The 14,922-nt window shown below is 38.9% G+C and overlaps 1 protein-coding gene across 9 annotated transcripts in view; it reads right to left on the bottom strand.

Moving 5' to 3' along the window:
- Positions 1-14,922, bottom strand: part of DIDO1 (death inducer-obliterator 1) — an 85,090-nt gene that overhangs the window by 24,872 nt on the left and 45,296 nt on the right. For all 9 annotated transcript variants that reach the window (XM_026683419.2, XM_026683415.2, XM_087959186.1 and 6 more), the window contains one exon: positions 13,227-13,452. In XM_026683419.2, the coding sequence (XP_026539204.2) occupies positions 13,227-13,452 (226 nt within the window). The remainder of the gene's footprint in view (positions 1-13,226; positions 13,453-14,922) is intronic.

Raw genomic sequence — 14,922 nt, 5'->3', positions numbered from 1 at the left:
TCCAAAGTGGCTATGCCACCAATGAAACACAGCCCTTTATTTTCTGAGAAAGTCTGCCCAAAGATTGTCATACTGGGGACATTTCTAGCACCCAGGCTGTGTTTAGCATCTATTCTTTACTTGGATGTTTAAATAATAATAATAATAAAAACCCTGGCATTGCACTGACCATACCTGACTAAACCATTAAAATTGTGAAGTTGGTGGATTTTGGTTCTTTTTATTTCTCAATGAAAACCCAGTTGTTACTAATTAGTTGAGGCTACTTATAAAACAATAGGGACATCATATGAGAGATATAGTGCAAGTCATTTTACATTTTTGCCTTACTCTAAATACACTGATCAAAGGGATTCATATTTTGGCTTCTTTAAAATCTAGTTTTAAAACAGGCAGGAGTGGCACCCAGAACTTGCGTTGGCCCCTTCTTAGCAGTTGCCAGAATTGTCCTTGGGAATTATTCTTTCTCCTTACTAACCCTGGCAAGTCAACATCAGTTGCTTTCATTCATTCAGCAGAAACTTTCCATTGTTCCGTTGCTGCCCCTGTAAAGATGAACCCAGACTCCAATCAGCATATAGGATAAATTCCAAGAACTCTGTGGAGCGTTAATGTGCAAAAAAGTTGGAAGGCGGTTTTCTTTGAAATTCCTCAAAATACATGTATCGCATGTATTAAAGTTTGAGGCTGAAATCGCCAGATACAAGAGTATTGCAACTAAGCAGGTGTGAACCCGCAGAGTCCCTCGAGTGGCAAATGCTGTTTGGGCAAGAATGCTTTAAGAATAACAAGGAACTTTAAGGTAAATAAAAGCATGCGATGTCGGGAGGGAAGACCCCAATCTTACTGGGAGAGGGGTCTCAGCAGGAGGAATGAAATTCGGTGAGGATTGACCCCTCCCGTGGGCTCATCTTGGTGGTTCTGCTGCTGCTCATCATTCTACACCACCCAAAGGAGAGGCGACCTCTCAGAAACAATGGTCCTAGGGCAAGGATCCCCCTTCCTCCCCCTCAGGAATTCAGATCGGTGGTCAACATCTTGTAAATAACAGCAGGCCAGGAGGAGAAAAAAAAAAAAAGAGAGCCAGGCAACAGTATTCATATGCAAACCCCTCATCCCCTTCCCAAAAAACAAAACTTCCCACCCAGGAGCAGATTAGATCTCAAATTGCATCCAAGCCTGTGTGTGTGTGTGTGTGTGTGTGCTTCCATTTCAGGAAATGGGGATCAGCTCTTGAAAGACCAGCTGAATAGCAGAGTTGTAGCCCAGAGGTGAGCACAAGCAGCAGCTGCAGTCTTCAGCCTTGACCCAGCAATTGGGAGAAGGAAGCTGAGGCTCGAAGGTGGATGGATGTATAGAAACAGCTCACGAAGAAGTCCAATGGTGATTGTACCTCCCAAGGCTCAAGAAGATGCCAGGTGGGGAGCTGACTAGGAATAGCACAAGGGAAAACTTCAACCAGGATAAATGAACGTGATTGTTTCAATTCAGACCAATCTATCTAAGCAACAAAAAAAGTGGGGCAAGACAAGTTAAAGCTACTTGGCAATCTGGCATTTGAACCAATAATAAATTATGAAAGTGGTGACATTTACGACATTTACAGTTGCTAGGAATAAAACGAAAGGCCATTCCCCTCCCCACCCTAAGAATAAACGGCAGAGTGGATGGTCAACTTCCAGAGATGGCTTTTTAAAAAAAATGCTTTTCTCTTTAAGGAGAAACAGCAGCTTGGGAACTTGTATTGAATCTTTCAGGGATTCAAGAGAGAGAGGGATATCATCCATTTGCCTGCCGAGAGGAATTCCATTTTGGAAGGAACTCTTGAAGCAAAATCTCAATTCTTCACATTTGAAAGATGTTTGAAAGCCACAGTGCAATCTTTTCAAGGGCTCTTCCAAAGTCTTGTGAAAAGGAGAGAGTCACACTGCATTGACTGAAAGAAATGAGGTTGCATGGACTCTCATTAAAGCTCAGGGCTTCAGAAGTCCAGGCATGGATGGTAGTGGCTAGCATTTTAGGCAAACATGCTACAAATCCAAAGAATGAAAGAACGTCACTCTTATAGTAAGCTGGTATTGGGGGGTTGGCTAACAGCCAAGGTTTTCTCCAAACACCTGCCAAATGTCTTTGGCCAGCAACGACAGAAAATGTGTTGTTCATTTATGGCACCCAATGCAGAAAGTCTTGTCAGTTGCATTTCAGGATGAGTGAAAATTAACTCTGAGTAGATTTTAAAAAGAGATAAAAGAAACCTTTCCACCACTAACATTTAGTGCAGGAGATTCCTTTTAGCTCTGAAAGGCATAGCTGCATCTCTCTGCAGATAGAACATGGAAAGACATTGGCTGTGAAGGGCAATTTTGAATGTGACAGCAGGGAAAGGGGAACTAAAATTATTTTTAACTATTAAGGATTCTAACACTAACATGAACCTAGTTTTGCTCTTGGCCCTGTCTCTTGATGGCACCCACCCTCCCAGCGTGTTTGAATAAGTCCCAGACTAAGGCCCAGGGGCCCTCCCTGAGTCTGGACTGAGGGGGAGGAGGGCTGGCTTCATCTGGATTGCAGCCGATGAGAATCACTGTTTTTCTGACATTCCTTGCAGGAAGCAGGCCACAGCTGCCCCAAGACCAGGGTTTGCACATTCAGGAAAGGAACAATGCAAAGGAATAAACTGGAAACTTGTAGCTGTGTTCATCTTGCTGTTTGTCAATGCCAGGGACAATTAGGAATCAATGAACTGCAACAGCCTTGCCTCTTTCTGCACTCTCATGCCCTTTCTCTGGGAGTTTGGAAGTTTTGTTATTACTGCTTTGGATTAACCAGTTTGTTATCCACCTTCTAACTACGGTTACAGCTCTGAAGGCCTAGGTAAGACTCCCCAAAACTCACCCTTGTTTTCCTGCTCTTTTGGCAAAAGACAAAGCAAGCTAAAACTGCCATCCCAACTTTTAAAAAAGCAAGTAGTGTATTTTGAACTATTCACCGTAGGAAACTTAAATCACACCTGCATTTATGCAATAGGAAAATTGTGGTGAATTGAAGCAGCTGCTGCACAAAATTGAAAATCCGAGGGGGTTGGAGAGAAAGGAAATGTGATTCCACAATAACCCAAGTCATACTAAGTCACTATTACTACTTTGTCTTTTCAAATGTAAATTAATACCATAAAATTTAAAGTATATAGGCCAAAGGGGCCTAAATGTTTCTTGGCTAACATCCTGAAACTGAAACCTGCCCTTTGATGGAAAGTGTAGCGAGTTTCAATTTTTATAAAAATGAGCACTTTCAAAATCTAATAGATGCCACTGTTATGCTACCCAGAATCTAAAGTATTTGGGCTCCCTGCGTGCCCTCCCCCAGTCAAAATTTAGTTCTTGGAGCCTTTGCTCTTAGGAGCTTTTCTCTGAAAGGAAAGCTGCAGATTTGCTTCTGGCATTTACTATTGGTAAATCCCATACACAGTGATGATAAAGGGAGAGGTCTGATCAACGTGAAGTTTTAAGTCTCTGAAGTGCAAAATGCAAAAGAGGTGGCTTATCCTTGGGTGGGACACAGGCGATCATGGTCAGTTCAGAGACAAGCCATTTTCCACTGAGAAATTGAAGATCTGTACAAACTGACTAGTAAAATGGAGCTGACAGAGCTCTCTAAATAAATTTCTCCGTAACATGATCATCTTAGCAGACCTGCTGAGCAGCAGACTTAGGAGTGCTGTAGCCAAACATTCTTATGCTTAGAGCTAAATTCAATTTTTGATAACTATAAATGATATGCTTTTTCTTTGGAGATCACTTCAATTATCAGGTCTATAGCATTACTTGGGCTTCGCTTATAGTGAAACAGTCCTCTTAAATCCCATTAGATTGACTACACTGCTTATTTAAGCTGGGAGGAGGGGTGGAGTTGCCGTTTCAGCTGCCAGTCCATTTTTTTACAAGCATGCAATTGCATCCCTCTGAACAGCCTTGACAAAACCCAAGCTATGAAGCTTTTCAACTTCAGAAAGTGTCCACCCCTTTCATGGGGATGTGTGGATTATGTTATCACTCTGGGGCACAATTAAGCTTCGGCAGATGGGAGATTTATTCATCCAGTTGCACTTTACAGAGAAATATGCTTTTTTCCCAGCCAGAATAATTAGCACAAGAATTGTCATGTCCTAATTGACACACCGTGAAAGTGGCCCCAAAGCTGAGAATGATTTAGAAGAGGGGAGAGAGATCATCAACTTCAACTGACACTTCAGTTCTGGAACTTCCGATATTTGTTCATAATTCTCATTTTGTGACATCACCTTGTGCGGTATTCCAGCCACAGAAAGAGGCTGCGTGATCACCGTAGGTTATAACCAAAAGGGACGGCAGACAGCCTACCACCAATTCAAAGCATCTTCTTGCTTGGCCCAGACAAGCTAATTGGCTTTAAGCGGCAAAGCAGGGCAAAACAATCCTATTCCGTGATTAATTCCACTCGGTATGGCTGCTACATTGAACCTGACAGTATTGAATGCTTGGAAAATATTTGAAGACCCAGTATTGACCTTTGAAGGGGAGATACCTTCCTTTTAACTTCCTTTCCTTCTTAATAAGCAGGCCCATGGATTTGCAGATTTTTGGGGATACAGAGCGAGGTACGAATGCGTCAGCTCATTCTTAGGTTTGATTCCTTGCATGAGATCCCTTTTCCTGAAGTGGCAAATCCGAATCCTAGAAGTTTCATCTCATCCCATGGACAGAAAACCATGGCTTCTTATTTACATGCTGAAGACATAGGAGTAACATGGTATCTCATGCTGAGGCAGATCTGTGCACAATCCATGGAGACAGTCCACAAGATGGTGAAGGATTAAAGCCCAGACCTGGTTTGTGGGTGGGTGTTACAATGGCTACCTCTGCATAAAATGGCTAATGATTGGTCTGTGACAACAACAACTGACGGTATTGTAACAAATTATGCCCATTTTGAGAAGTATAAAGGCAGCCTTTGTATCTAAGCTACATCCAAATCACTCCCAGATTTACTGAAGAAAAATTTCTTAAATACTGTTAAAATACTTTTAAGGCTGAGTGAATGTTAAAATTAAATATTTTTGGTATTTTTTTTTTTACAAAGGGCAGAATCTGGGTACCACTCCCACAGTGAGTTACCTTAAGATTTTATCCCTTGGTGACGTGCTAAAATGCAGATGGTACTTCCTTATTGCTACAAATTGCTCCTAATTTTGTACCTTTTCCCATTTCAAAAAGTTCGCACTTAACACACCTAACCTATCCAAGGTGAAGCATCATCGGTACAGCAGAGGTTAAGCATTTTGCGGATTCACATGGAATTGTGATCATCTTTAAGCTTATATTTGAACATGGTTTTATATATATATTGAAACAATAAAAAAAAAAACTTCCAAATAAGTGCAGCAGACACTGCTACCATTCTGAAAAAGGAAATCAAAATAGCTACTTTTGGAGTGGATAAGCCACAGACTATTGTCAAAAACCATGCCTTACAAACCATACTACTTGGATTCACACGTTAGCTAAGCCACAGCAAGGAACTTTCAATTTACTGTACAGTGTGTGTAGCCTTAGTTTTTTGTTTCAGATGGAATCATGGCAACAAAACGAGGGGGGGAAGTGTCTCATTGACAATGACTGCCATTAATCTAAACTATATAGGAATTGTTTGTACACAAGTTGGGCCTATTTGAATTCTGCCATTTTGTCCTCTTCAATAAAATATATATTAGCAGCAGACCTGGTGATATCTTATTGATCAGCACACAGAACTGCTTTGTTACAAGGGCTTTGTACATAATATGAAACCCAGCAACAATGAAAAGGTGAAATGAAAGGCAAGGACCAAGAGTATGGTAGGACAGACACTGCACTGGGAAAGTTCAATGAGATCCTACAATTCAGAACATCGAACCTTCCAAAGTAGTTCTGAAAGGAAACCACAAAGGGATTTGGCAATATTGGAAAGAGGACTTGAGATTGCTTCTCATCTATTTTCAGGGTTTTTGGTTGTCAGCTTTACAAAGGGTGACTGAGATTTTGCACAACAATTGACTTATTTATTAGGTTGGTTTCTGGGGAAAGATGTATGCTATTTATCCATCTGAAATGATCTGCAATGTTCTGGTGGCAAAATGGGCGGCAAATACATTTAATAAATAATATTCAATGTTCTAATGATTTCCATATTGGCTGGTTCATGGGAATCTCATGTAATATTTTTTAATCCCCAGGTATCCATTCTGTAAAGCTGGGAGTATATGGAGAAACATGCAGCAGACTAAAACCTCTAGAGGCCTTATACCAATTCTGCTACATGCAAACAGCTCACAGTGCTGAGAATTCTGAATTCCGACCCAACTCTCCTGTCAAAAGTGAGCCAAGCCATCAGTTTTAGACTGTACCATTATCTTCTGGGGAAGAAATACTGGAATGGTGGCTAAGCTAATGAACTACAAACAGACGCACGCATAGCCCCCTTCAAGTGCCGATTCTGAACAGAATGCTCTTTTGCCATGCTGCTATGATTTGAAGTTGAAATTTTCCTCCTTTGTTCTGGCCTCTAAGAGCATGAATGTGTTTAATTCAATGTGGTTAACAGTAGACTTCCCACAATTTTTTTTTATTTATGTACTGACAAGTTATAGAATTATAAAATTGTACTGTTCTAATTTAACACAGTATTTTTTGATGATCTGTACATACATGGAATGAAATAGATTCCTAGAGGAGTGAATAAACCTTGGGGACCAAGAGACTTTAAAACCCACCCAAAATGAGCAGCTTGAACTTTGGCCGAAGGGGTATTTTACTCACAACAGGAAGCCTGTTCCATGCACTTCTATTTACCTGAAAAACAACCTTAGTCAAACAAACAGTGTAGACGCTCTACAAATTTACTTACCGAACAGCTTTTCATACTGCACCTGCATGGGCACTGTATTAGAAGATGCACATCATACTGCAGAGCCCAATTCCTATATCAGCATACTTGAAAAGGATATCTCTTGCAAGCCTAACATTGAGTTTCTGCAGATGTCACTCACACCTGCAGATGTCAGAGGTTGGAGGAAGATACTGCTACGGTTGTGCCTTTTAAGGTAGCATTTGACTGTATCCGCTCTCCAGCTCTGATCCAACTTGAAACATCTGTTTGAAACCCAAGTTATCAGGCACAATATTTGACAAGAGATTAGCAGATTCATGCCCATATCTCTTTATAAAAAGCACAATGAAAAAGATGTATGTAGGAGCATTTGCCTAGTTCCACACCACTCATGTTCATTCTTGATTCAGGTCAGCTTCGGTTGTTTTTGGTCTCTAGTTTGAACAAATAGAACCATTTGGTTGAATTGGGCAGCTACAAACATTAAAAACTTAAATAATGAAATAAATGTTTGCCATTACATACATTCAGGGTTGATTCCATGTTTCGGTATCAATGCATTGCTACTAAAACAAAAGGCATCAACTTCTCTATGCTTCACCCAAAGGGACTCAGCCTTCTCCCCCAACAGGGAGCTATAGAGAGGTGGATGCACTTGCCTATCAAATTAGATACAAGTTATTGCTTATACAATATGTCCACATTTCCCACAGCAGAAGTACCTGTTTTCACGTCAACTGGAAGAATGCAAGAACTTGCAATGACTTTTACCGAACGTATCATCAGTGTCTTACTAAACGCAGGAAAGAAAGCCTGGTTTTCCAAATGAACCATTCAAGACCACACCAATTACAAAACACTCAATTGGTGCATCTTGGGCTGAAGGTGGCCTGGGGTAAAAGACTATATGGCTTCCTGGAGTATTCAAAACCTCAGTTGTTGGCCTGTGGGATAAGAATAAATCTACACACTTTTCTTTCCCGCCCACCCCCAGTGCAGATTTGTGTGTGATTCTGCAGCTGGTACACTCCATTCCCCAATATCTGGTGCAGCCCACCGCTTAAATCTTCTCAGGTAGGTCTTGAAGATGTTGCTCCATGGATGGCCTCTTCAGTTCCCATTCGCTGTTTTCAGGCACAAGAGAAGCCGCAACAGTAGTCTGGATCTGATCCCTGGTCTCTAATACTGGATATACGATACACCAGCATGGAGAACCCCTTTTACTTGGGGGGAAGGAAGAGGTGAAAGATTTCTAATGACTTACTCAGCCAGCTTAAGAAAATGATAAAAACAGAACATATTATATATAGTAATAACATTCAGCATTTGGCTATGAAAAGGCTGGGAAGGACAACACAAACCTCAAATAATTTGAGCATTCCTGAAAAATTTAATGGAACTTGTCCATTCCCTTTGTGCTCACGTGGCTTCATGTACGTAAGACTTTAACCCTGATTCTTTTTAATTCCATAAAATACTCATTTTAGTTCCATAAAATACTGTCTTTTTAATTATTTATCAATCTTTGCCTGAAGCTTTGCATTCTGCCTGTAGTGCTCCAAGTCACAGAATTCTTCCAAGAATTAAGCTGTAAAGTCCGATTCAACAACATTGTCTTACAAATTTCAAGTGAGGAATTTGATGTCTCTGGAAAACAATGATTTGCTGTCCTTGAACATAGGTGTTCAAGGTGCCTCATTACTGTTAAGATATAGGACTGTTTCCTCTAATCTGAATATTCAAGCTAAACATTAAGAACTTTCCTACCGATTAATCACTATAAATTCCAATTGTAAATGTATAAGTAGCATTCTGATGTCACCACTGATTTTCTAGTACAAATTAACAAAGGCAACTTAACTATTTCTAAACTATTTTCAGAAACAAAAATTAAGTTATTCTTAGGTTTTGATGCACAAAGTAGATTAGTTGTAGGTTCCTTTTTTGATGCTATTGTAACTTTCAACAGTCACTAAATGAACTGTTAAGTCAAGGATTATCTGAATTGTGTTTGTACCTAAATACTATGTAACTCAGAGCAACTGTAAGCATGTCCTAATGTAAGACACATTCAGTGCCTAGAGTATTCTCTGTCAGGTAATAATATCTTATTATCCTAAATATTATCCTTACTATCCTATCCCATCTCCATTTATAACATGACAGAGCCCTGGTGCTGCAGCGGATAGAATGATGCCCTCTGCCCACTGCCAAGTTTGATCCTGACAAACTGTAAACTCAGTTTTCCATCCTCCTGAGGTTGGTAAAATCAGAACCCAAGATTGTTGGGGGCCATATGCCAACTCTGTAAACTACTTCAAGAGGGCTGTAAAGTACTATGAAGCTGTATATAAGTCTAAGTGCTATTGCTATCTTATAACCCTCCATACAGGACATTTTGATATGCTAACTGTAAGAGAGAGCAAGGTACTGTTTATCTCCTCAGAATTTTTTTGAAAAGCAAACCTGGTCCACTAACTCCAGCGCACAAGACCTTTTAGTATATATATATTCCTCTGTATGTATGTGCATGTGTATGTACGCACGCAAAGTGATGCTAAAAGGACCAGAATTTTACTGCTAGTTTCTCCAATGAAGACAATAGCATAATTTGCTCCTTTTGTTTAAAATAATTTTTAATTTATCTTTTTCCCCCGTGAAGTGTTTATTTCCTACTCTTAATTGCATATCTGTTTTTACTTTATCTGGCTGCTCATAAATCCTTTTTAAACAGCTTTCAAATTATTTAAAAGCATTCACTTGAAATCTTTCCTTTCCATACCTGCCCATCTGACTTTTTTTTTTTTAACTCTAGGTCAGAGGTATCAAACTCAAGGCCCGGGGGCTGGATGCGGCCCACAGGGTGCTTAGATCTGGCCTGCAGGGCCACCCTGGAAACAGTGAAGGACTGGCCCAAGGTGCCTCTGCCAGTGAAAACGGAGCTGGGAGGACCATGCGCAGCCCTCCCGAGCTCCGTTTTCGCTGGCAGAGGGTTGCAGGAGGCCGTCACAGCCGGAAATGGAGCTTGGCAGCCTGTTTTCACTGGCAGAGTGCTCATGCCATCACAGGTGCCCCCCAACAGTGATGTCACGCTGGCCATGCTCACCCTGGTCACGCTCACCTCGGCCCCCTGAGATCAAACACAACCCTGATGCAGCCCTCCATGAAATCGAGTTTGACACCCTTGCTCTAGGTAGCTACTGATTCCTGATTCTAGAATTGATTTTCTTTTTTCCCATTGTCTGAGAAAAAGAGGTGTGAAATTAAATGTTCTGATTGTGGACAGCCAGAATCAAAGTAACGAGACAAGTGGAATGTAAGACATTTCCCCTCCCCAGTGGGTGGGCACAAGTCTTATCCTTGGGATGTATTGGCTGGATGTCCAATTAAAGCATATTACCATGTTATGATTTTGTCTATTATTTGGATTCTCAAAACCATCATTTTTGTGACATTTATCCCAAGGCCGTATCAAAGGCTAAGAAGCTATGCACTTTCAGAATGGCAGAATAAAGCGCAGCACCTGAAATACTAATACAAAATAAACCACAGATATCATTACAGCAGGGGCAAGTTGTGACTCATTGGCTTTGCTTTTATAGTACAGGTGTGCTAGTGTTTTGAAATTCCACTCCCTCATCCAATCTGCAAATTCATTTGTTTGACATAAATTCCAGAACTGTGGAATAGCTTGGCAGTTGATTTTAGATATAAGGAACTTATATTCAGTCTAATTTAAGTAAAGGACTCACTGCCTCTTGTATCTTTGTAAAGGATATTATGAGATGCCCTCTGACTAAATTAACCTCAAATCATAAATGTTATCCTAATTTCATAACTTTCTTAATGACTTAATATTAGGAAACCCTTTCAAGCTGAATTTAAGGTAGAATTTAGTGTTCCAGGCCTACTAACATGTTGATACACTATTGTGCTGAAACTATTCTGCCTCCTCTCCTGAGACCATTATTGACTTTCCTTGATCTACTAGGAAGAACAATACTTTATATGGTGCTTTTCCTCTCAAAAGCACTGTATATCACTTTATATAAGCACTAGGTGTTTTCTTGAAACCATTGACCAAAAATCTGGAATCATCAAACTGTGTGTAATTTTTTAGAATTAAACATTAGGTTGCCTGAGATTTAGATCAGCTAGATAATACATTTCTAAGACCTAACATATAATTATGATTAGTTTTTTCCACTCTCTCAAGGTAAAATAAAAACAACCCTGAAATCCAGATATTATAGTGGAGATATTTCCAACAATCTGGGGACAGCTTAGGAATCAAGCAGACGACACACATTTTAAGGTATTTTAGACATTTGTGAACAGTAAACAGATACAAAAGCAACTGAAGCCAAGTAATTCTGTTATTCAAGTATGGTGACACAGCCTTAACACCAAATGCTGCAGAACACACCCTTTTCTATAATATTGATGTCTCTTTCAAAGGCTGAAAAGCGTATAAATACAAAGACTGCTGTGTATGCTTAGGAGATCCAATCTTATTTCATTAGATGACGATCACCTAACTTCTGTATATGGTTAATTCTTACTGTACTTACTCTACATAATATTAACCATTAATTGCTATCTACAAATATTACATCACTCTCCTATACCAAGAGAAAGGAGTAACCTTTTCCTGGATAACCGCAATCACTGCAGGATAATGGAGTTGATTTAACGTATGGATTTATAGTTCATATCTGGAAGGGACTTTATAAAGCACTTCAAGATAGCAATTAACTTACCTTCAAAGTCAAGCCAAAAAGTCTTCTTAAGATGATGGAAGTTCTTCACTAAACATAAACTGAATTGAATGCATTCATTTCTGCATCCATCAGCAACCGTAAAAACATGATCAAACTATAGATCTCCTTTTAACTTATAAGCGTTTTAGAAAAAGACTCCTTATATGAAAAATTAAATTGTTAGTACCTGAACTGTCCAACAAGTAAACAGTTCTGAGAGTAGCAGGAAGGAAACCTATGTATGCTGAAAAACAAGTGCTACTTTCAGGCTGCTGCTGCTAACAAATTTACTAATATGCGTACAGAAATGACTAATTCCTTTTGGAAATGTTCAACTGGTCATCCGAATTAATGAAAAGACTGAGGAAAAACTCTTTGGGGTTGCACTGGAAGACCTCCAAGGTCCCTTCCAACTCTACAATTCTATGACACTCCTATAAAGAGTTTAAAAGAAGGGTTCAAGATTCACAAGCCTAAGGAACAAAATATTTCTTCCATATATGATTATCAAGCAAGAACTGTAAACATGGAGGGCTACACCCCTCATGTGAAGGGGAACAGGAAGATGTTCTGGATAGTTTCTCCTCAAGCCTGGGAGCTCCACTCCTCCAGGGGGTTCATCAAAGTCATCTTCCAATGGTTATAAAGATGTAGCCAAACTCAGCCATCAGAGGTTAATGGGGGGGGGAAATGAAGTCAATTCTTTTGCATGCCTGAAACCCTATCAAGGTTCACACTGACTCAAATAATACATCAGAAATGAAAAATGAAAAATTCAGACTGCAGACTATAACATATTTAAACAGAAGGGTAAAAAGTTCCTAAAAGAATGGTTTTACATTATCAAGCATCCATTTACTTACCTTCATAAGCTACCAAGATGTTAAAGATATTCTGTATACTTATCATACTTATCATGAATTCTCAGTCTGCTTTCCTGTTTTGAAGAGAGCTTATATAGCACACAGCTTTTGTATTTTTTTAAAAAAAGCCAAAAAAAACAAAAAAACAAAAACAAAGGAAGCATCTGGATTTTACGCTGGGCTTCTGGAATCACTTCAGGAGATTCATTTTCTTGGTAGGAGTTTTGTCCTCAAAACTGATAAAAAGGCATGTTTGTGTAAAGAGGTAAAATTAATGGTTCAAATCCCTTAAAAGCTTACAAATTCTGGCATTTCTAAGTCAAAATGCAAAGGAATAACAAGGGGCCAATCTTAACAGTAGATACAATTACACTATACATTACATAATATTAATATTATAAATGATTTTACCTACCTTCTGTTAAGATTATAGCTACCCTCTATGGAGCACATAAGAAAACTATGCCTACCTTTGCAGATTAAATTCCAATTATGTACAACTAAACAAGAACACCCGAGTTGTTAATAACACTATGCATGAACCTTGAATTTTTTCCCCTGAGACATATGTGTCAATCTTTGAAGATAGAGCAAGGGAGCCATTAAAATCCCTTTCTGTTTTTTTGCCGGCCCCAAAATGGAAAATGTATTGATAGGAAGAATAAACGACTGCAGAAGAATATCCCTGGAAAATACATACATTTGAATAACAGTGCTGGTGAAATGGCAGGAGTCTGTTCTGGCTTTACTGCATTATAATTATGATCGCTGGCCCAGGATGGTGTGCTGCTCTCTGGGTTTGGCTCTTTACCAACTGTCTGAGCATTTGCTTCTGTCTTAATAGTGGCCACTGGCGTTTTCTTCACGATCATCTCTTTCTTCTCAGCAACTGGCCTCTTCTGCATGGACAAAGGTTTGGTACCTGCCTGTATAACCAGCAGAACCCTAATCACTCTATTTGCAAGGATATGTAAGGATAAAATCATTATGACACAGGAAATATTGTTATGCAAAAAGATACGCCTATACTTTTTCAAGCAGAAATCACATCCTGGGCCCAATCTCTCATTCTGCACAATGAATGCTTACATGACCTTAAAATTATTTCCTGCTGACAAGTGTTTGACTTTCTAGTACACTAATCCAAATATTGCACACTTATCCAAAAATCTTTACCTATCAATTTGAAATCACTTCTGAAACACATTACCCTTAAGTGAAGACAAAAACATTTCACTAAGTATTCGGCTTAGCGAAACCTTTGATGCTGCTATTCTGATGGCAATGAAGACCTAATTATATCTTCATTACTAAGAAAGATGTGAAGTGACCCAAAATTTCTTGACCCAAATCTACAACGATACAATAAGCGTCAGTATTACCCCATTCACGAATATTCTCAATTTTTTAGAATTCATTACAGAGTTGTAAAACTTTAACTCAAAAAAATTGGCCGGGGGGGGGGGAGGGGAGAGAGAAGAGGAATACATATTACAAGAATGGCTTAGTTAGCTGGTTAGCTGCTCTGAAAGCATGGTAAACAGGGTAAGAAATAATGAGATAATGCACAGTATACTGATTTTTGTGTGTGCAAAACTATTAAATGTTAAATATGTTACATCTAGATGAAGAGGAAATATTGGGCAATATGATCCTTTATGATCAAAACTCCCAATAAAACATTATCTGTAATATAATTACAGATAATATAATTACAGATAATATAATTTCTTTTCTTAATCTTTACCTCCTTTATATATTTTGAATGAAACATAATATAGATTGGATTTTGTTTACTTTTCTTTTTGTTATTTATACTTGTTTTGTTATTTTCTATAATTTATTTTCTTTTGTGCCTTTTCTCTTAAGCAGTTTGATGCCGGGTATTTTCCTTTTAAGAAATACATACTCTTTTTATAAAATAGTGCAGTAATGGATTTATATTGCTCTTTAGGTCGTATCCAATAAAATGAATATTTATATTTACATTTACTTTAAAATGAAAATTTTATAAAATGTTTGTAATATTCATAATGTGTTTGATATGTTAATATTAATATAATACTGAAAAATGGATTTCATTTGCATTTTTATATATTAATACTCTCCTTTTTTAAAATACAACTAAACATGATAGAATTCGCCAGCAAGGCTGGCTGGGAAATTCTGGGAGTTGAAGTCCACATATCTTAATATTGCCAAAGTTGAGAAACACTGCACTATGTGCCTCGTGATTCAGTGGTCCTGGTGGGGAATTCTGGGTGTTTTAAGTCCACACATCTTAAAGTTGCCAAGGTTGAGAAAAACTGAGCTGGCTATTTCAGTGCAACACCAGGATGGACATACCTTACAGAATTCCTGGATCATCAAAGATACAGCTAGTGTTACATAACTGA

Source organism: Notechis scutatus, chromosome 3 (assembly GCF_049901735.1).
Source record: "Notechis scutatus isolate UNSWTSFEM ecotype Mainland chromosome 3, rNotScu1.2, whole genome shotgun sequence".
Taxonomy (NCBI): Eukaryota; Metazoa; Chordata; class Lepidosauria; order Squamata; family Elapidae; genus Notechis; species Notechis scutatus.
This window is presented reverse-complemented; position numbering and strand designations above follow the sequence as displayed.